At 37.4% G+C, this 24,448-nt stretch overlaps 1 protein-coding gene across 1 annotated transcript in view; it reads left to right on the top strand.

Annotated features, from left to right (window-relative positions):
* Positions 1 to 22,122, top strand: part of c6h5orf22 (chromosome 6 C5orf22 homolog) — a 48,061-nt gene extending 25,939 nt beyond the window's left edge. The window contains exons 5-9 of the mRNA XM_028803824.2: positions 1,692 to 1,754; positions 4,037 to 4,158; positions 19,737 to 19,803; positions 20,337 to 20,476; positions 21,130 to 22,122. Coding sequence (XP_028659657.1) covers positions 1,692 to 1,754; positions 4,037 to 4,158; positions 19,737 to 19,803; positions 20,337 to 20,476; positions 21,130 to 21,268 — 531 coding nt within the window. The 3' untranslated portion in view covers positions 21,269 to 22,122. The remainder of the gene's footprint in view (positions 1 to 1,691; positions 1,755 to 4,036; positions 4,159 to 19,736; positions 19,804 to 20,336; positions 20,477 to 21,129) is intronic.
* Positions 22,123 to 24,448: the final 2,326 nt, after the last annotated feature.

Raw genomic sequence — 24,448 nt, forward strand, 5'->3', positions numbered from 1 at the left:
ACCAAGTCTGTGGAACACTGTTTATCTGTTGCTGGGGCAACAGCAGGCTCACAGCTCTGCTGCAGCTCAGCACTGACTGACTGAAGCAAACAGAAAAGATCTCGATGGGTGATGCAAGGAATATTGTAAATGCAGGGAACAGGGTTACTTGGCCACTAACCTGGTCACAACCCTGCCTGACTGCTATGTCTGTGTATAGAAGAGTGGCAGATCCCAATAAATCTTAATACATAATTCGCCTGCCTCCTCGCTCACTCACGTCCGTCCGAAGCCGAATGCGCAGGCGCCTTCTGCGCATGTCCGAAGCCGAATGCACAGTCTTCTGCGCAGCTGCCCGAAAAACCTTATGAGACCGACATCCAACCCCAACATCGCGGCAGGCGGCGGATTTACGGCCGCAAAAATTCAAAGAGAAAGGCGACTTCGATTAAAGCTCTAGAGGCCTGAAAGGCGATTTAGACTACAGCTCGAGGCCTAATTACGCATTCTGATTCAATTACGCATTCATTCAATACACCTATATCAGGTTTGTGGTGTTTATACTTATTACTATTCCATATTGTACTGGAACATTCATCATTCAATATTATACTATAGGCCTGGAAAATTCATCAACTAACAGTACAAGCCTGTACAGTAATGAGTAAAGCGGACTACAATCATTACAAAACAACTTCTTCGTTACTTATCATTTGTTCTTCTTACATTGCTGACACAAACTCGTGCCCGTTTCATCTTACGTTGTCGAAACGGGCTCTTTGTCTAGTATTCAATAAATAACCGTGTTGTTCCTGTTTCATGCTGAATAAAGCTGGTTTTGCTAAAGTGCTGAGACTCGTGTTTTGAGGTGTAAGACAGGGACTTATAACGCACCCATGATCTTCTAGGATACACTTATGTGGCGCTTCACTGCACCGCTGTGAGCCTGCTGTTGCCCTGCCCCGTCAACGGACAAACAATCTTCCACATACACTGCAGTCGCACTTCGGGACGCACTTCAGCGTGACGTTCCCGTTGGGTGGGGGATCCCAAAAGAGTTCAGAAACCTCACAATATAAAGAAGAAGAAAAGGATGATTTGGCTTCTGATTGATAACTGTACTGTCCACAACCTGCTTCCGCATTTAGATAATGTTCACGTTGAGTTCCTCCCACCCAATTGCACAGCAGTGCTTCAGCAATTGGATTTGGGCACCGTTCGCACCCTGAAAGTGTATTATCACAAGGAAATACTGAGAAAAATTCTCGTCAGCATAACTTGTAGACAGGAGGAGATTAAAATTAACACAAAAGAAGCTATTGAAATGATTGCAAACGCCTGGACGCAAGTTATAGAAAGCACTATAGTGACAAATACAGAATCTCATAACAAAATTTTTATTACGACAAAATATTTTTTAAGTCCCTTGGCAGGCAGTTGTAACGGAATTTTACCTGTATTTGTAATACCTTGTACTATATTACCAAAAAAAACAAACACTCCTTTTGGTAGGTTTCCCCAGATATACTTAGCAGTATTAGTATTTGCCTTTTGGCTAAATACTGTTTATACATGCTGCAGAATTTCAAGATCAGCTATGGTGCTTCCATTTAACCAATACCTTAATTATGGTAAAAGATGCATTCTCTTTTGCAAAATTTTGAAAATTGTTTGTTAAATATAACTTTTTTTTTTTTTTTTAATATACTTAGGAAGAATATAAGATATTGCAAGATCTTTATTCTTTCAAAATACCTGAAGGTGATCCAGACGAGGTACTGACTTGTGATTTGTGGTATATCATTTTAACATTTTTTGTCTAAAAATGTAAAATTGCTTTATTTGTATCATCTGTTTTGCAGGCATTTAAATTAAAGTATGTATCTTGGTAAAATTATTTAAATGTTTGACTTAAATGATTTAAAGATGTGAAATTATGAGATGAGTGTGAGAAAAAAATCAAAATATATTTCTTACAATTCTTTCAATTTTGAAGAAAGTTTTAAAATGTTTTTTTAAACAACAATATTCTTTTATTGGAATTGGCTAATGTTTTCAATATGTCAAAAGTAACTTTTTCCTTAATGGGATTTGGATTTTAGTTGTTACAATGGGAAAGCTAATTCAGTTGTCTTGTGACTTATTTCAAGGAAAATATAATATAAAAGAAATAGCTTAAGAGTTAAATGTAAGAAAAAGAGAGAAAATAGACTTATAAATCTATCACACAAAATGTTATTTCCTGCAAAGATGCTGGCTATGGAAATGCTTTGTTCTCTTAATTAAGTATCTTTAGCATTGCTTGTGACAATATACTGTTGAACATACTTTGACATGCCAATTGTTTGTTTTAAACATTGACAGTATTGTCAGGTTTAGGATCTCAACATATTTAGATACTATAGGAGGTGTATAGTTACCTCATTTATCTCCAAAAAAAGATGATATTGCACAATCATGTTGAAATGTCATTGTCAGCAAATGCTGACTTTGGATGAATAATCTTTTCTTCTGGAGCATACATACTTACTTTGCGCTTTTTTTTGTTGTTGTTGTTTTTAACCCTGACCCTTAGGGCCCATTCACACTTAAGCATTTTAAATTTCCACTGTTTCTTTAGCATTTTTTAAGCTTTCTAATGTATTTTTGAAAGTTTTTTCAAGCGTTTTTCAGGTGCTTTTCAGTAGTTTTTTGTTTATTTATAAGCGTTTTCCAGCGTTTTTAATGAAGGAGAGAATATGATTGACATAATTTCCATTTTGTAGGTTGTGAGGTGATTTAGTGTTATGAAGGTGAATATTGTACTTCCAGAACGTCTTCAATGACTTTATTGTTTTTAATCCTGGCGATCACAGTACTGAAGTGAAGGTGTTGTCAGTGTTGTGAGCCAAGATATTGGATGTTTTTCAGCAAAGGGAGTCGAGGACATTTCTGGACTCTCTATGATGACCTCAGGGGGCATCCTGAAACAATCCAGGATTATACATGGTTGTCAATAGGCAAGTAAGTAGTGATATGTGGGGGGAAAAAAATGTCCTGCTGTCCTCAATGCAACATCTAGCAAGTATGTGATCTGGTTATCTAGTGACAGCTAATGAGGAAGGGGTTATTGTGCATAGCCATAATCAACTCAAAAAGAATTAAACCGTCATTGTATTCAAATACATTTAATCCTGTGTATGCTGATGGATAAATTTAAGATGCCCAGTTTAGGGTCACTGGGAGTCAGAGATCATCACAGCAGCACTCGGTACAGGGCAAGAAGCAAGTATGGTTGACATTAAGTGACAATTTAGTTTTAATTGTGTTACTTGATAAAGATATTTTGAAACTTCTTGATCTGGTAGCTCAGCAGCCAATGTTTTCACAACTTTCTCAAATTGTGGATGGAAAAAGGTGATGGATGTTATTTACTGAACAAAGGACTAAAAGTATTTTGTTAAATGAGAAGTATTACACGGACGTTTCTAGTTTGCAGTGTTTAAACAGGTAATAATGCTCATTTAAGCACACTCACTATTACCGGTCAATCCAGAAATGCACAGCATGCAAACCCCATACAGTTAGCACTGTAAGGAAAGAATGCCAGCTCTACACTACCATTCTGCCTATGTGTTAAATTTATACCTAGATGACCAAACCACAACAACAACAGCATTTTTATTTTTTACTTCCAATGAGCTGCTTCAAGAGAACAAGCGATTGGCTGAAAACTCTGGAAAACTGCCACATACAAGAATTTTCTAAACTGCTCACTGCTAAAATCCCTAGATGCAAATAGTGCCATTGACAACAATGGCAAATAACTTTTCAAGTGGTTTAGGAGCATTCTGATCTAGCAGTAAAATGCTAGAAAAAATGCTAAGGTATTAATGGAACTCCTTACACATAGTTTAGGCACAGGTGAAACAGGTAAATTTCAGTTTTTCTCTGTTTAAAATAAAGTTGATTTTAAAACATTTAACAGTTTCAAAAAGAGATTAAATACATTTTGGGAAGCTGTAATTCCCATAAATCAAATTAAGGTAAAACCATCACTTTCCTTTTCCTTCTCCAGGAGACATTGACAGACTGTGTGGAGTATCGTGTACATCAGTTAGAAGATTTAGAAGCAGCTTTTGCTGATTTGGTTGAAGATGACAGTGAAGACATTTTGAAAAAATGGGCTGAACACCCAGGGTAGGTTTAATAATAGTGTTACTCAGATGAGTGTGGAATAGGACTGAGGATGCTGGAAAGTCTTTATTTTTTGTGAAAGACCAAAATCTTTGTACTAGTTGCTGATTTAATTAAAACCCAAATACCATTATTCAAAGACAAAGTAATCTCGATGATTGAAAAAAAAAATATTATTTTTTTTTAATATTTGGATGTTTGCTGGAGAATGTCTTTATGAAGAAAGCGGTTGAAACAAATAACTTTGTCTCTTGTGTAAAAATCATACAGGATGAATTATCTCTCTATTATAAAAGAAAATCTTGAGACGAGACGACTATTTCCAACAGATTTTTTCAAGTCCCGCCCTCCTGTCAATCATTTACGGTTAACGGCCCACGGTCCTCTCACCTCTCATTCGTGTGAATGCTTTTGTCAGACACAGTTCCTGCACTTTCAATAAAATAAGACTTATTATGTCCTAGCACCAACAAATGATGAAGTCAAAGGAATTAATTCGAAAATTGTCAATCGGTTACACATCAAATTGGTTAAATGTGTATCAATAGACTATGCTGAAACAGTTGATGGTGACTGTGCAGAAGATGAAAACATCAGCTTACAATATCCCATAGTATATCTACAACCATTAACACGGTCCGGTCTTCCACTGGCCATATTACTGTTGAAAGAAGGGTGTATCGTAATGTTATTGTTATAATTTATGTATGAGTGATGGGCTATGCAATAGGACAAAATTAGATGTATTCAGAATTGGTCGAACAATTCTAACATGTAAAATTTTAACATTCGACAAGAAAGGTCATGTAGTACATATTCCGCGGAAAACATTAGACACCAAAGGAGATCTTGATATGCCATTCGTATTAAAATGTTTGCAGTTTTCCGTTTTGCTATGACAGTTAACAAATCACAGGGACAAACATTCGAAAAACTTATTTATTAGAGAGAAACAATATTCAGCCCACGGGCAGTTATACGTTGCGTTGTCACGACGTAACTCCAAACACGGAATCAAAATTCAAAGCAATATTGACATAAAGGTAAGTCCAAATATTGTTTTTACTGAAGTGTTACAGTAAAAGTGTAAGTTTAAAAAGTATTTGCGTGTTAATTTCAAAGCCAAACAGAACGAAAACGTGTAACGCAATGAATACCTCTGACGCAACATCCATCCATCCATCCATCCATCCTCTTCCGCTTATCCGAACATAAAACATAATTATTTTTCAATTTATTACGTTTTACTATTTTTTACTATGGTTAATTACGCGCTGTAATATAAAATAGTTAGGTCTATTATGCATATGTAACAATTCCCATGAAAGTAACAATCTGTTTAAATTGTATATCCGCATCCCCATACATGAGTGGCAGAGCCGCAGAGTGGCTAGCACGTAGCACCTGCACAGGGGTTGGCGAGCGAAGCGAGCAGGGGGCAGAGCCCCCTAGTTTAAAATATAATAGGTTGTTTTCTAGACATTTGTAACTGAGTAAATCATTTTAAAGAAGACTTTGCTGTTTCAGTTTTAAAAACTCAAAATTAATTTTACTAGTCTAACATATATGTTCTACAAATATGTTTTACAATATAGATTCCTCTATACCAGGCATGTCAAACACACAGCCCCCGGGCCGCATGCAACCCGCAACAGAAATCTGTGCGGCCTGCATGACAGATCCTAGTTAGCACTGAACTTGTACAAAATGATTACTATCGTTTGTGATTGAATCATTCTGCATCTTCGGTGTTACTTATTGACTTTTCTTACTTCTGCCTTCTGACAAAAGCGCGTTTTCCCATGGCATTACGGTACCGGAAATGTCATCTGCTAGTATAGCCACGAGCCTTGTCCAAAGTTAATGAGCCGCAGCGTCACAACTGAAGTGCTAGGCTGCAGCAGGGGTGGCCTTAGGCATGTGCAAACTGTGCACCTCCACAGTGCCGCCAAATCCCAGGGGCTGCTACACCAATATATATTGAATATAAAACAGAAAGAGAAAATAACGAAACAGCTGACGGCAATGTGGCCGAAAAACATTCTGTTTCTTGTTAATTAGTACGCTGTATTTACAAATGTCACTAGAGTCGGAGTAGTATATGTAGTATTATAATGTTTTGCCATAATGAGAATATCAATGGCCGCCACTTGGTTTTCAAGTTACGGACACGCGTATATAGAAGCGTGTCATGAGCACGAGGCGGCTATGCAGTGTCCGCAATGGATGTGGCCATCCGCCGTGCGTAAGATACTGTATTGACATTGCCAGGCGAAGGGGCCACCAATTCTTTCTCTGCCCAGGGCCGCCACAAGCCTAGAGCCACCCCTGCTAAGGCTACACTACTGACTGGGCTGCTGAGACTGGCCACTCGGCATCACTGACCATCACGAGTAGTAATAGCCCACATATTTTCACGTTTTTTTGCTCTAGTTTCATGTAATTTTGTGCTAGTATTGTAAAGAACAGTTAGTGCAGACTACAGCTGAAGATCTGAAGTGGACGCGAGAAGTTGGTGAGTTGTTTGTTAACATATTTTTGTGATTTTGAGTTTGTAAAATTATTGTAGGTCAGGTGGCTTTTTGCATATCGGCTTATTTTACAATATAAACTTTGAAGTAAACTTAGTAAAGTAAAATTTAATTTTTTGGAGGATTTGTTTTCCAACTTGAATTACTGAGCAATGAATTCAGTGAGCATTTTCGTGATTTCAGTTCACACAAACAGGGCATTGCTCTGTTCTCTTACAACGTTGAGAGTGCCTCCTGAGAATATCCAAATGGAATTGATTGAAGTGCAGTCAGATTCTATTCTGAAGGCAAAATACGACGAAGTTGGTGTGCCAGGCTTGTATGCTTACCTGCCACCCTCGTATGTGCAGATCCGTAAGTTGGTATCGAGAGTACTGTCAATGTTCGGAAGCACTTACCTTTGTGAACAATTGTTTTTGTTAATGAAAGCTACCAAAACCCCACATCGCTCAAGACTTACCGTCGAGCACCTTTCATCCCTCATAAAAGTTGCAGCTGCACAAGATTTCATGCCTGATATTGACGAACTGGTTACTAACAAGAGATGCCAAGTGTCGGGACAAAAGAAATAAATCTCACACTGTAAGACTCCTATATAAGCAATGAATATAATATAATGAATATCAATCATCAAGACACTATATAAAAGCGGTCGGGATTGTCCTTCCGTCCCGTGAGTGCAAAGCGTAGCGGTATTCCGCTTATCACAGACTTACTACTTGCGGCTTGCGGTACGAAGAGACGCAATGTGAGCGGAGTTCTGGTGCTCCCATCGTTCCCTTGCTTTAGTGCGCGATGCGCTGGAAAAATAAACAAAATTATGTCTCTGGAAATAATTAATGTTGATGGAGTACAAATGCCTCACCGCGCAGTAAATATCAGGGGAGATGGTGCTTGCTTATTCTCATCCATAGCTTATTTAGTGCATGAAACTCCGTCTTTAGCGGTATAGATTCGGGCTGACATTGTACGACATGTTTTAAGTAATTGGTCAAGGTTTCAGCCATTTACAATGATGCCGTCAGGAATCTCTTATACAAATGAGCTTCAGTATCTCACTGAAATGTCAAAGTCTCAAACTTATGATACCATTTCTGAGCTAATGGCAGCGGGAGAGTTGTTTCCCTATGAGTTTCAAGTATATTATAATGGAGTCCTACACTCCAAGTTTGGACAGGCACTCGAGGGAATAAAAAAACTTAGGTTTTCGGGAGATGTTATGAATGGCCACTTTGATGTTCTCATTCCCTACACTTACATGCCTGATGTACACATGGAGCGCATACAAATTGAGGATAAAAGTCGGTCACCTTAAAAGGCGGGTGAGTCTAGTAATATAATAAGGACCTAGCTAAAAGGTTAAGACTCTAATTCTACACTGTTGTATGGAGACTGCATGGAAATAAATTGCTTCTCTTTAAACTTTAAACGTTACATTTTTTTAAAGTTTTCAGTATTGGAAAGAAAGCTACAGTAACTTTGTATAATAGAATTTGTTACAGTATGGCCCACTGACGCACGTATGGCAGTCGAAGCGGCCCACCAATGGTAGTGAGTTTGACATGCCTGCTCTATACCTTCATTAGAGAAGAGATGAAGTGACATTCTTTGGTAAATTGCCACTGTAAGCAGCTGAAAAATTTTGCTTCTGATGCAGAGTTCTAAAAAGTTACTTTCACTGAAACATGTAACAAGTATTACTTTTACCTAATATTTTCAAATGAATCTGCTTTTAAAAGTACTCAAGTACAAAAAGTAAAATTACATTTTATAATAATAAAAATCATGTCATAACATAAATGCAGCAAGAGCTTTCAATTTTCCTCCAAAACATATTATACACTCTATAAACTGTAAAATGTTCCGTTTATCTTAAGTAGTTGCTCATTTTCAAAATTCTTGCTGTCCAGCTGTGTTCATCTAGGGCTAAGTAAAATTCCTGCAATGCTGTACATTTTATTTTCAAACACTGGTCAAATCCTATTAGTAATAAAAAGCATTAAAGAGCATTACAGATGTCTTCCTTTCTGACATGAAATGCTGAAAGATTTTATACATTGAAGAGGATGCATTTTTACTAGGATTAGGGTTTGTTAACTGACAGTGTCAGTTAGTACTAGACATAATATTTAATTAAATGTGTCCTATGCTGTAGTCCGTTTAAAGCTATCTGCTGTGCATAGTGATTATGCTGCATGAAGCAAGCAAAGAGACAGCTTACTGTGCACTGTAGTGTTATTAAGTTTAAGTGCAATATTGTCTTGTTTAAACATATTAATTTTTATTTTCAATGTGTCATTATTTGGTTTTTGTAAGATCTTATGTTGTGATCACAACATATATTGTGCAGATAAGATGTGTATATTATGTGCACAAGTTATTATCTTGTGGGAAGAAAAACAGTTTATTGTATGCACAGTATGTTATTGTGTGGCTATTAAGGATAAGTACATTAGCCTTAGAAGTATGCAATTGGTTTTGCAATTGGTTTTTCAGTATTTCACACTGTACTACTTTTATACAATTACAGCAAGTTGAAATTCTGAATTACCACCCACATTGACCATAATTACTGATATATACTATGAATTGCTTGCTGTTTTTTCATTTAATTAAAAAAAAAAAATATATATATATATATATATATATATGCGTGTGTGTATTATAAATAATATCTATATATATATATATATATATATATATATATATATATATATATATATAAAATTCACTAAGCCGGACAACAAGTAGCCACCCATGGAAAGCACGCTGGAAGGGGCGTGGATTCACTAAGCTGCCGACAAGTAAGACACCCATGGCGCATGCAGGAAGGAGCCAAGCCCACCAACTCTAAGACCATTGGATACGACGACAACTCGCAGAGCCACACCCACCAACTCGGATGCGACGCCTCGAAAAACATGCTGTCATTTCTGTTTGTCTGTGCCACAGTCCACACGCAGCTCTGAGACACATTGACTTTTCATTAGTCAACCTCAGTGGAACCTTGGTTCACACAGAGGCAGCGCGAGAGAGAGACAGAGGCACACACAGGCAGCCCGAGAGAGAGAGCCGCGCGCACACAGGCAGCGCGACAGAGAGAGCTGCGCAATCCTTTAAAACTGAGGTTAAAACACAATGAAGGAAGCAGTCTTTAAAAACCAATAAGCCCTGTGCCTCTTTCATTAGCGTCTCACCTGCTTCACCGCCCTGCAACAGTCGAGACGCTTTCTCAGCAGCTGACCTTCTCTGTGCCTGACTCCACTACTGTCAGTCGCCTGATTAAAAATGGTGAACTCCTGCAATGTTACTATCTTGGTTGGCTTTTAAATAAAGTTCGGATTTGTTCAAATGTTCCTTTTTTTCCCCGTGCTTAAAACTCATTTTAAAAAAAAGTGTTTATACAACTGCTGCAATGTTACAGAGAGAGAGAGGGCTCGCCTGCTTCTGAGAGACAGAGGGGGAGGGGGCTCCCATGCTGCTGAGAGGGGGGGGGGGGGGGGGGGTGGGAAGGCTCCTGTGCCACTGAGAGAGAGCCTGCGCGTGCATCTGAGCAAAGACAATTTCCTGTTAGATTTGCCTTTGCAATGACAATTAATAAGGCACAGGGCCAAACTTTCAAAAAGATGTGAATGTATCTGCCAAAACCAGTTTTCAGTCACGGACAGTTGTATGTTGCTCTCTCCAGAGTTCCATCTTTTCATTCACTTACTGGTATGCCTGCAGGAACGCGTGCAGCGAGCGAGAGAGAGCGAGCGCTGGACACATAAGAATAATAATACTTCATTACATTGATATACCGGTGTTTTCAGTATTCAAAGCGCTATCCACACAGGGAGAAACCGGGAAGCGAACCCAAAATCTTCCACAGTCTCCTTACTGCAAAACGGCAGCACTACCATTCCGCTGCAAGGCAGTTAAAGAATGCACCGGCCTCGATTTTGTTTTCACTTCTGTTTACAGCGATCGGATCGTAGCATGCATTGTTGCAATGTTACTTTTCTTGGTGGCTTATTACATTACGGATGTTTCACATGTTAATTTTTTTCCCTGTGCTTAAAAGACATTAAAAAAGTGTTTCTCAACTGTGACTCCGGAACAACTCAGTACGCAAGCTATATTAAGCGTCAACAACGAAGACTCGCTACACCTTAATGAACAAGTGCTGAAACTTATCCCTACCGACGAAGTAACTTTCACCAGCGTGGCCTCCATCGTCACAGACGATCCCGCTTTCAGTCACGGACAATTGTATGTTGCTCTCTCCAGAGGTCCATCTTTTCATTCACTCACAGTGGTATCCACAAACCCACCTCATTTGGACAACTGTGTCGTTCAGCAAGTGTTCACCCATCAATACATAATTATGCGGCATATGTTACGCCACGGGTTGGCTAGTAATATAATATAGTGACAGATAACCGGGGAAGCTCCCTGGCCAGGACATCCCGAAGACAGAAGGACCAGGAGAGATGATATATTGGGGACAACACTTCCCCTGGAACATGAGAGGATGAATCCCCTGGAATATGTTGGGAAGCTCAGCCCTGTTGTGGCCCATGGAAGTTCTGCCAGAAGAAGGTCCACATGGGCCAGGAGTTCTTCCAGGTGTCCATGCAGCACTTCTGCCACAACTGGGAATGGTGCCGGAAGGTGATCGGGGAGCACCTGGAGCACTTCCGGGTGCGGTATAAAAGAGGCCGCCTCACTCCCTTCGAGGAGCCAGAGTCAGGAAGTGGAGAACAGAGCTTGTGAGAAGAGGAGTGGAGATGGCAGAAGAGAAAGAAAAGAGAGAAGGAAGAAGGGACTGAGTATTTGTGTTGGTGATTTGTGCACTGTGTGTGCTAAAAGAAAAATAAAACGTGTATTTTTGGGACTTGTGTGTCATTGTGCCTGTCTGTATTGGGGCTGATTACAAATAATTTTCATTACTCATAATAATAAAATGCTGCGGTGGGTTGGCACCCTGCCCGGGATTGATTCCTGCCTTGTGCCCTGTGTTGGCTGGGATTGGCTCCAGCAGACCCCCGTGACCCTGTGTTCGGATTCAGCGGGTTGGAAAATGGATGGATGGATAATAATAAAATGACACAGTAATAAAGAAGAGAGATAGTGGTATAAATTACCCAATCTCTCTGAATGGCCAGGAACACAAAAGGGTCTGTGCCCCGTACCCTATCCAGTTTGTTGGGTCTCCAGGGTTGCTTAGTATTATGGTGATGATCTGAAATGTCATATTAATGAGTGTGGATACTGAAGACTTGCTGGAAAATAAAATGAAAAAGGGATGACATTTAACCAAAAAAGTAGGGGGGGTAAAAGTAGTATTAAATGAAATAAGTAAAGGACAAGTAGTTGAACATTTGGCCAAGTAAAGTAAAAAAAGTAGTTTTTTACTTTTTCAAAAGGTGTGCTTAGTTTAGATTCTGGTACGATTTTTCTAATTATTGCAATATCCTGCACTCCAGTGCTCTCTAATCTTGGTCATACTAATAAATCACAAAAAACAGAGTACAAAAAACACAATATTAAATGTCATATCAGCCATACCCATTTATAAAAAAAAAAACACAAAACATCAATGTTTTATTAGCAAACCACACATTTTTATTTATTAAGTAGGTATTATTTTGTGTAATATTTTCAGACTTAGCCAAACAAAACTTGGAAATTTACTTTGGGCAGTGAATTCTTTATAAGAATAAATTTGTTGCACACTATATATATATATATTTGCTCTTTTTAGAATCTCAAGGCTGGGAATAGCAAGCCTGCTGTATTTTCATCTTAAATAGTAGACCATTGATGAGATTACACATTGTACTGTCATTGGTCTTAGGATGGCAGACTGCCCTAGTAACCACTACAATACATGGCCACTGACAAAGGGAAGAACAGCAAAACAGCATCAAGAATGTCGGGACATTTTCAAAATGGTAGCAGAAGGACATCACCGGAAAGAATTAGAAAATACTGCTACACTTGAATAAAAACTAAACATACTCCACTGTCAAAGGTAGCTAAAATAAGTTTTGCAACAGATAAAAACCGCATAATCAGCAATTGAGTGAGAGTAAGGGAAAACAAACTAGGGACAGTGAATGCTCAGAGCAAATAAGCTTTACAAACCGACAATGAAAATGCTCCAGAGATTCAGTGGTGCAGAACTGAAAAAAACGTGTAAAGAAAAAACTGTATGGAAAGTTTGACAAAACTTAAGCATTGACCATTACTTAAAATGTTCCCCTGAAGATTATATGGGAAGATGCCCTTTATTGAAATATTATATTGTTTATACAGTTGCTTCTGAATATTAGATTTTGACAGCTTATGTTTTGCTGCTTCATTCTACTTTCTTGAAAAATATGGGTTTTGTTTTCATGAGGCTAGCTAATGTGTTGTTTGAGTTTCTCTTCTAAGTCTTATTTCTTGGTGGGGAGGTAAGGGCAAGGTAGTTATTGTTCATCTTATTTATGCTTATGCTGTCTTTCTGTTACTTCACTGATTGCATTACTGGTGGTAGGGGTCAGCAGTGAAAAATTGTTCACTTTTGCTGAAAGTAAAAAAATGAAAACTGTTATTTTTCTTGAAAAATTAACTGTAAAATACAACAATGGTATACTAGTCATCGCTCAGTTACAATTTGTAAGTTGGAATATTAAGCCTTAATCATGAATTCAAGAGGAAAAAGTCCTTTTATATCTTAGCTTCCTGGAGTCAGATAGTGCTTTTGCAGAATAGCCATGTAAATGGCACTGATAATTCTCAGTTGAAAAGAGGTTTGCCACATTTTTTCACTCCATCTGAAATAACAAGGACTAGGAATTTTCATTTACAAAGCAATCACTTTCATAGCTCTTAAGATAATATCACAAGGATAGAGAAACTGTATAAAACTAAGTTAATTCTAATATAAAGGTCAAATTTCATTAGCATAAACTCTGTTTTAACACAATTCTTATTTTACTTTTTTTTTTTTTTTTTTGGTCCTGCCAATTTCCTATAGAAATAATGTTTTAAATTCCCTATTACAGTGACATCAGTTTTATCTGAAAAATGCATTACAACAGAGTCATTTTTCATCAGAAAGCACCAAAATAAGCATATTTCTGTACTTGGCCCAAAAATCTGAATTCAGTAGCTCCGCTGAACAGCCAATTAGATTGCATGTGTATGTCCCTTGGTTTAATCTACAGTTGTCATGCTCTTGTAGCTGCGGAGCTCAAGAAGAGTTACTGCAGACTGGAGGCATAGTGGGCATATCTAGGGGGTGTGATAACTGTCAATCAAATTTTACTTCAGCTGTACTTATGGAGCTCTGGAGGCTCACTGAAGATCGACTCTTTTGCTTATTTCCAGGTTTCTTGAAGTATGGTTTGACTTTGCTGAGCATATTGATCAGATTGGTAAAGTGGTGACTGTTGAGCTTTCTTCATGTTTATGCTACTCAGAGTTTCCAACATGATTCATAAATTTGCCTGCACAACATAATCCTGTTTTTTGTTACATTTGAATTTTTTGCTCACAAGTTTATGCATCCAACAACTGTTACTTTAAAGTGTGACTTCCGTTTCCTCTAACATTTTACCATGATCTTTTTTATGTAAAACGTTTTCAGATTTTAAAAAAGGTGACTCACAAAAGAATAGATGACACATCACTGGAGGTGTGCTGTTTTTTTTGAAAGTTAAGGGCTGCACACTCTGGACATCGAGGGGAGACATTTATGTAACTCAAGCAGTACTCACTCTGGAAAGTCCGCATTATGGACACCAAGAAGAGCTGTGATTCGGACATCGAGGGGGTCTCCCGTCCCACCTCCTCCTGGACCTTCAAGTCTGATAATACTAACTGCACACTATAGACACCTAGGGACACAATTTATGTAACTAAAGCAATTTATTGTACAGAAAAAGTTGGAACTTTTCACTGCCATTGATTCTAGCAAGAAGAAAATAGATGTTGCCATCGAGTTTGCCATTCCGCAGTCAGCTTTGATAACTGTACATGCCTAAAGATCGCGCTATGTTCCAATTCCATTATAAAGAAATTCCTGTTATGACTAATTATTTTTTTTAGTCCCTAGCACTTTGTTCTAATTTGAACTGTATATGCACTGACTTTGAAAGATAAATAATTTATGGTTAAGGTATCTGCATTAATTCCTGTTATAACCTGTCAAATTTATAATTACAGGAGATTTCAATTGTGTATTAAACCCTGATTTATATGGGTAATCAAAAACTGCAAAATAGCTGTACAGTAGTTTCACATTTTATCATGGAGTATATAACATGTTGAAACAAAGGAGACTTCTGTACCCATATTTGAGACTATACTCATAACCTCATTACTAACCCTAACTTGATGCCATCTCTCAAACTCAAATCTTGCAGATTTGGTACTTTTGTTGTTTCTGACCTTGCTGCTGATGTGCCTGAGCTCAACTCATTATGCCCCACTAGTAAAATTCAAAAGCTTTATTCAATTAATTTGTACACAAAATGACATTTTAAAATAGTCCAGAGTAGATCCAGAAATATCTACTGGTACAGCCTAGGAGAATTGTAAAGTACATTTGAAGAGACAACATATTTAATATGTTTTCCATGAAATAATTGTAATTTGGTAAAGCATCAAAAATAATTACAGAGAGCAAGAATATTGAAGATTGCCCAGTGATATGGTGTGCAAATAAAGTCTGCCATTACAAGTACAAGTTAATCTTATGGCCATAAGAGTAAGGTAGGAACTAATTTTAAAGTTGCGTTATTCTTATTAAGAACATGGAGAAAAGAAATATACAAAAAGGAAATTCAGATCACAACGGAGTACAATTAATTACGATGAAAATATGAGTACAGTTAGTTCTAAACTTAAACAAATTGAAATAACCAACATATTTAAGGAGTAAAATCTGTATACACAATTGAGCATAACAAAGCGTAAGGCTCATGCAAATTCCTTGTTAAAACTGAAATTCCACAGCTCAGTAGACAGTAGATTTGCTGGACAAACCCTTGAGATTCTCTAATATCTAAGATTATACATTTCCCATAAAACGAATACTGAATGTCCAGATGGCTATATAGTATAATTTTATTTTAAAAAATAAATAAAAAAACTTGCTTTGTTTAAGGAAGTTGGAGTAGATAGCTATTTTACCAGAATATTATGCCAGGCATCGTTTGTCCTTTCAAAGAAGAATAAAAAATGTTTTGGAGAGGGCATCCTACAGACTAGTTTCGGTACTATCGTAAAGGTCCTGGCAAAAGTTGTAGTTTAAAGAATAGAGACAAAGCTCCCTTCTATAATATTACTTCATCCTACTGGGTTTTTAATAGAAATACATCTATTACCAAACCTTTGATATTTTGGTTTCAGGCCCTGCCTGTGCTCTAATTTGAAAGATCACTGTTATAAACTAATACAGGGAAAACATGCAACAGACAGCATCCAGGTATGGTAATTGAACCAATGACACTTGAACTGTAAAACTGCTTGCCTCAAAGCTTCAGAGTTGTACTAAAGACAGTGTTTACTAATCAAGTGTAACATCCAGTCCTTCATCAAATGTGTCGTTCTCAGCTGAGACAAAACTGTGACCAGAATCTGATTCAGGCTTTGTGTGTAACAAAGCGTAAAGTTAAGCTTTTGGAGAAGCCATTTATTTTCCTGCCTTTTACACACAGCTGTGATATGTACGATAATATGAATGGCCAATCATAGACAACTAAACATTAGAATGAACTGAAATTCGGCTATCCAATGGTGATGTGCATTTCACTGTATGTGGTTTGAAGTAGGTGACATCTTTACTACAAGAAGATTCACTCAGTTGTGATGCACCGCTCGCCTTAGGGACTACCTTTGCACATCACATATTTCAATAATGAAAGAGAGCAGACAATGTGGAAGCCTGTAATTTATTTGAAAAAAAGACGCCCTTGGGTATGTAAAACTTCCATTTTTGCTTTTGATTGACTGAAATGTACACAAACAACTTTTAAAATATCATTTTGTTCCACCAACAGGAAACCTCATGCATAAGTGGTTAGTTTTGGAAACTTTATGATTGCTGATAGCTAAACATTCATCTTCGTCAGCAGCGCATAATACAGCCTCACATAACAAAGCAGGCTCATCCCTGGACGTTGTCACACACATGCGCATGGGAGGCAGCTAAAGGGCTTGAGTGAAGGCAGTTCTGAGGCATGCCGGGATGTGGCAGAGTGCGCGGACTCTTTTTCTCCCTTTCCTGTAGACCATCCACGGGAGATTCCACCTGGCTCTCTTGACGTCACTTCCGGGACCGAGCCAATGAAAGGAGACCTTACCGGCTCTGGCCCCTGTGATGTCACGTCCGGGCTCGAACCAATGGTTGAAGAACATGGGCCCGATCCTTATGACCTCACTTCCTGTCTTCCCCTTTAAAAGCCTGCCCCTTTTCCCTATTCCCTCAGTCTTGTTTTGGACTCGGTTTTATGCACATCAGTGCTGTATATTTTGAGAAAAAAGCAACTTTGCAGCCAGGATACCAAATTATACGGGTGGCTGCCCCAAACCTTTTTGTGATTATGTCTCGTTTTTGTGACAACGTGTTCAAGTTTTCTGGAGGTGGAAGCAGCACATCCCACTCCCTGTAACAGAGGCATTCTTCCTGATTAGCCACCACTTCACATTTTCCACATGTGTGCCACCAATTACCACTTATTTGTTGCATTGACGTACTTTCCAGTTGCATTTTTTGCTCTTTTCATCTCTCTAGTTCCTTTAATCTAGTGAAGGTCCTCCTCAGTATATTCTGCCTACAAATATGGTTCAGCCACTATGCTAACAGCATCATTGTCTTAATAGTCAGATATTGCTGATTTGAAATGATAGCTTATTTGTTAAAATCTGGAAAGAATACATATCTGCAAGGAGTAGATACTAAAAATAAAAATGGCATGCCTCACATTCACAGTACGAGCTAAAGATAACCACTGTCCCTGGGGGGCGTGAAAGACTGCCATGGAGAGAAATAATCAGCAAGATGAGGTGCAGAGCTGGATTTCTGCTAAAATGGCCAAATCTAAAAATAGGTTGTTTACTTTTTTTATTCCTTGCTAAAGTAACATCAGTACACTGTTTTAAAATAATTGTGTAATCTGAAGACACAGGTTAATATCAGATAACATGCTTGTTTTAAAAAATTAACATATTTGGTATGTTTAAGCTTTTTTCATGTTTGGATCCATGCACCCTTCATCCCCATTGTATGCTGCAAGAACAGACAAGGTATTTTTAAAACGGGGAAAATAATGCTTCACTTTTGAATGCAGTTTTATGTGGAAAATTAATATACTGTACACATTGATTGTAAAGAAATAACTGACTTAAAATATCAGACTTATCCTTTAACTTGAATACGAGCATCTTTTTCAGAATGAATTGTCTTGCACATCAAGTTAAACCAGATCACATTTTATGGATTGTCGTTGAGATGCCAAGAAAAACCCACAAACCACTTCAGCTGAAATACAGGCTTCTTTACAAACAAGTGGTGTTGCTGTTTCAAGATGCACTATATTGAGGTACTTGACCAAAAATGGGCTGCAAGGTCAAGTTGCAAGAAAAAAGCCTTTACTGTGCCGATGCCACAAAATAGCCCACTTACAATATGACAAGCCTCATAACTTCTGGAACAAAGTCCTCTGGAGTCATTTGACCAAAATTGAACTTAATGGTCACAACCATAAACGGTATGTTTGGAGAGGACGCAACAAGGCCCATGACGAAAAGTACACCATCCTTACTGAGAAGCATGGATGTAGATTTCTGATGTTCTGGGTGTGTGTGAGCTACAGTGGCACAGGTAAATTAATGAAAATTGACAGCAAGATGAAAGTAGCATGTTACCGGAAAATATAGGAGGACAACTTCCATTGTCGTTCTGAAAGCTGCACATGGGACGTACTTGGAATTTCCAAAATGACAATAATCAAAAACACAAGGGCAAGTCGACCCTTTAGTGGCTACCGCAGAAAAGAGCGAAGGTGCTGCAGTAGCCATCACCGTCTCTTGAACTCAATATCATTGAGCCCGTTTGTGGCACCTCTCCCACCAGAGAATATCAAGGGCCCCAGCTACAACTATGACAAAAGACAGCATGCCATCATTGATGCTAAAGTGGGCAATACACAATGTTAAGAACATAGTGTATGTAAAATTTTGAACAGGGACCATCACATTATCTTTCTTTTTTACTGTGCTTTGTTTAATGGTTGTGGTATTCTGTGCCTTATATGTTAATTTTGATTTCATTAAAAGTAAATGAAATGTTTTTTTCCTGATCAGTTATCTTTTTTTAAAAAGTATGGTACACATCTTTAAAATTCTGCCAGGGTGTATCTATCTATGGGCACAAGTGAACGAAAGTTATCACAGATCTCATGCTTATTTTCAAATTTACAGTGGCCAATGATGACATTTAACTTATTTCTGCCTAAGGAGAACTCCAGAAAATTACTTGCCCACCTAAGTATGGATTATTAAGAAACCAGGTTTCTGGCTTTACTGAGTTGTTCACCTTAATCTGATTATATGTGTGCATGTAAACACATTGATTGTCAGTGTAGGTTTTCCTCCTATGTCTCAAGATCATGCAGATGACATTAATTGATAACTCCATATTGGCCCTGTTCGAGTGCGAGTGTGGATGTTTGTGTGTGAATGGGCTCTCCAATGGACTGGCACCCTGTTCAGGGTTGTTTCCTGCCTTCCGCTTATTGCTTCCAGGACAGGATACAGTCCACCAAAATCTTAATTCATATTAAGCAAATTTGAGAATGGAAGAGTATGGCAAGTAACAAATTATGTAAGGCCTAAGAAAAACTTTTCATTTATTGTGAACTAAGTTTAAATGTAAGACCTAATATCTTTTGGAAGTGGTGTAGAATTAATAGTAAATGTGCAATGCTACAACATTATAAGTTCAGAGTGTCGACACTGAATACTAATGGGAAGTAATTTATTACAGTATATACTTATACAATGTATTATTAACAGGATGGGCTCACTTTCCCTGCTGGTTCACAGCTTGAAGAGCAGAATGGACTCACCCGATTATGAAATGGTGAGCATTCCTTTTGTGTCCTATTCATTGTATATCAACCAAAATTGTGTTTGATCCCTTTAGAAGATATGATTATGTTGCTATATCAATAAGTACTAATCAATGCTGGCCAGCATAGTTGCACAGCCCCACCACTTCATGGATCCAACGCTAATGATTGAAATCCCATGCCTTGTTATCTTTGTTGAGTTTGCATGTTCTCTTAGTGTCTTCACTGGTTTTCCTCCAGATACACCAATTTTCTTTTCAAATCCCAAAACATGTGGTGGTGTAAATTCATTACTGACTGCAAATCGTCTGTGTGTGAATGGTCCCTGTGATCAAGTCAAGTCAACTTTATTTATAAAGCACTTTACATACAACAGCCGCTGACCAAAGTGCTGAACTGGCGCTCTGTCCAGCTCCATTTCCTGCTTTGTGCTGAGTGTTGCTGGGACGGAATCCAGATCTCCACAGTGCTTAATTGGAGTAAAAGATTTTGAGAATGTCAAGTTATGTTATGAAATAATGCTTTCATATTCTGCTCTTTTCAGGTGCATCAAGCAGGCCTAACATGTGATTACTCTGAGCTGCCACATCACCCAAGCACTAATGAAGAGATTACTTGTTTAATTCAGTCTACACAGTCCTTGTTAAGAAATATGCCTAAGCCAACATTAGTAACAATTTCAAGGTAGATTTTTTTACCTGTAGTTGATTTGTTTTTTTACTGGAAACAACATTTTATTAACACTTGTAATCATTTTTGTTTGATTTTCTAACTGTCAAGTTGTAGTAAAAAGTAAAATACAAATACATTTACATTTTAATATTGTCATTTTTTTTTTCTTTCATTGTTCATATTAAAAGATTTGAAATCTCACTTTTTCATCCCCACCACTTATTTTATTCATATTTATTGATTTGCATCATTCAGATTCTATATGTTAGTGTCTTCATATATACATTATACTGTATTTGGTACAAATATGCATACTAAATATATATTTTCTGCTATAGATGCTAATATTTTTTACTAACATACTTCTCTGCCCTACCCTGCTAAAAGTAAGGTATTACCACAGAGCTATTAAGGTTTACATTTCTGTTTATTATTTCGGCTTATATACCTGTACCTTCCCTTCTTTTATTTGAATAAAATGGATTCCAGACAAATTATAATATATTGGAAATAAATCTTCCCTGAAATAATGGAAATACCCTGCTTTAAAGATGATAAACACAATTCTACATTGAATCCCCAATGTTAGCATGTACTGATTATTTAATATTACACTTGGAAGGTGTAATGTGCCTGAATTAATTTTTGTCCTTTCTTTTTTTCAGGTCTAGTATGGATGAATATTGTCCTGCAGAAAAAGTAGACTACATTCAAAATGCAGTTCTTAACATGCTTCAATCACTTTATGGTACTGTAGATGTTCATTTAGAATATATTACAGACACTTCAACTTCTGACCTCTAATTTGTTATTTTAAAACTAATCACAGCAATAAGAGGTTAGTTGTATCCAGCAAAGATTTGTCAAGATATTGTCATCTGAAGGCTGAACAGGCTGGTATGTTCAGTTTGGAATTGGTTTTCTAACCTTTATCTACAATGAGATTACAGTAAAAGACAGTTGTGTATCATCCTTCTGTCAGGGAAAGGACGCTGGACTAAATTAAGAATCATTGCATAAAAGTCAGGTGGATTACGTATAGACATTAAAATTTACAGCAATGCTTACAGGCACACATGCTAATATTTGAACTGAGAGTGTAAACAATACTCCAAAATAATACATTAATTGTGTTGGGATAATGTAATGTCCCTAGAGGTTTGCTTCCCTTGATCACTATTTGGCCTGCTTTAAGCAGGCAGTGTTGTTGTGCTAATTGTGTCTTACAAAGGTGAATCAGTGCGTAAAACTTTTTTTTTCTTTTTAAGATGACCTTGTACATTGATGTTAATGTTTTATTTTTTCTGTAAACTACTATTTGAGTACAAGCTGGTTTAAAATGTGTTTAATAAAATCATCTTTTCTTTATATCAAAATATGTACCAATAGAGCTACACACAAGTGATACATATTTAGGAAACTAAAATAAAGAAATTCAATTAAATGTGTAATTTTAGTCTAGTAGTTGTCTTTTGGGGATCCGTTATTGAGTGTTGCCACCTCATAAATCCAATTCCCCAGGTTAAAAGCTCAGTTGCTCATGTTCTCCCCATGTTTGACTGGCTTTGTTTCCAGTTGTTACTGTTTTCCTCACTCATCTAAAAAAGACATGCATGTTAGGGGTCAAATTGGAATTGGCAATTAACCTGTCTAAAAATTAGTGTGTGTGTGTCTGCCTGTGTGTGCACAGTTCATAGTTGTTTGCCTTACATCCAGTGCTACTGGGTCTCCAACTCCTATGACCCTAAATTGGGTTAAAAATAGATAGATACTTTATTAATCCCAATGGGAAATGTTAGGTTATGTTATATTATGCTGTGTTGTCTTGTGTATTGTTAGTTGGGTACTTCTTATTAACGGTCAAAGATTTTTTTTTATCTAGTAGGCTCAATAGGATCTATGGTGCAACAATCCTAGGATAATTAATCAAAATGGTACAGGAGAAATGAGGAACATTTAAAAAGTAACTTCGGAAAAGAGGGCAATGGTGGAGGTTTTCTCTGGGTTTCTTCCTTTATCATCAAAGACACACAGGTTAGGTGAACTGGTAACTTTAAACTGGACCTGGCATGAGTAAACATGGGTGTGCACTTGTGTGTGCGTGTGCATGTACTCTGCAACTCACCAGCACCCTGTCCAGGGATAGTTTGTGTTGTGTATCCATTATCTTCAGAATAGGCTTCTGCACTCCACAACCCTGAGCTGAAATGCATTTATCTGCGAATGTATTTATATACTTTTGAAAAAGATTGGATCCAGTGGATAAAATATTCAACTGTCGCTAAAATTAGCAGGAAAAGTGGAGAGTAATGGCTACTGGTGTGTGCAGATGACATGATCTATTTTTGGATAAAGGTAAAAATAAATAATAAGAAAAGGTATACCACTGTACTGCCATGGGAGAGTAAAAATGTACATGAAATGGGATGCCCTTGAAAAATAGCCACCAATTAAATTTTGTTGTACTGTTTATACTTTACGCATATTTATCCAACGATAATAGATAATTGAAAAAGAGAGCTTGTAACCAACGTCCTGAAGAAGGAGTATGTGTTAAAAGTTTTTCAAATGCCTGACATGTATTGTGAAAATGTTTTGAAAGCCTTTTCTGTACTGTCTATTACTTTATTCATGGGGTCTTTCTCTTTGTTATCAAAGTTTTCATTCAGCTTTTAGCTACCTACTAATTGTCCTACCTCTATCCAGAAAGCTAAAAGTGTCTGTGACATGTCTTCCTGACAAGAGTGGAATGAGCAACCTCACATGATAATCCTAACTACACCCCGAAAATGTTATTGTCTTGATATTTACAGCTTGATCTAATGTAATCAACAGCCTAGTGCATCATCAGGCACAAAGCAGAAACCTTCCTAGATGGAACTTTAATGCATTGCAGGCCACACAGTCCATTTCAGAAGCTATTCTACAATGATTAAAAGAAACAGTTCAAATGTCTTTATTAAATTGGAACAAAGTGTGGAAAACAGTTACAGACATGTGCATCTGAAGCCACAGAAGCAGCCATTACCACTCTTTCTAAAGTGAGAATCTGATGTTGTGGTCTTAATACAGTATCTGAGATTACACACGTTGATTAAGTGTTACGTTCAGTGAATTGCAATGAATTTAATCATATTAAGTAATTGGATGGAGCAGATTCAGTAGTATGGTTTTGATTATTCAGTCATTACACTGCAACCATAGAAGAATGGCTGATCATAGTAGGTCTGAACATTTCTGGGAAAGTGAAGAATGAGTGCCAATTCCACTCCTTACCATTCTATTTAGTCCAAGAGTAGTGCCTGCAATTACAACATTAAATCCAATGTTAAATCTTTTACAGCTTTTTTATCAGCATAACATAACGGTGGAAGATACTGGTTCATATGCTGCTACACTGCAAATGTCTATGCCAGATTATTTTTCATAGATACTCTGGCTCAGAAATTAACAATATACAGTAATTGAAGCAAAACAGATTGCTAAGCATTTAGTTTTAACCATATACCTTGCAATTAGAATTTATATTTTTTGACATGAACCTTGCAAGTCATTGTGTATAATCCTTTACTTTCCAACCATTTCTGCAGCAAATTTGTTGCATACATGTTAAGTTTTATCTTCAAGTTTCAAGGTCTATAGTCACCAGCGTTACTGCCTTCTAGCAAGAGCTACAGATATAAAGCACAGCACCTTCAGACTTACATACATGTTTTTAACTTGAACAGTAAAAGTTTTAAACACTCATAACTGTCAGGAATGGCCCAGGCCTCCCCTTTCATTTTTTGCTGCAAAAATGTACAGTGCTTCCAGAAAGTATTCACAGCGCATCACTTTTTCCACATTTTGTTATGTTACAGCCTTATTCCAAAATGGATTAAATTCATTTTTTTCCTCAGAATTCTGCACACAACACCCCATAATGACAACGTGAAAAAAGTTTACTTGAGGTTTTTGCAAAAGTATTAAAAATAAAAAAATTGA

Source organism: Erpetoichthys calabaricus, chromosome 6 (assembly GCF_900747795.2).
Source record: "Erpetoichthys calabaricus chromosome 6, fErpCal1.3, whole genome shotgun sequence".
NCBI classification, from domain to species: domain Eukaryota; kingdom Metazoa; phylum Chordata; class Cladistia; order Polypteriformes; family Polypteridae; genus Erpetoichthys; species Erpetoichthys calabaricus.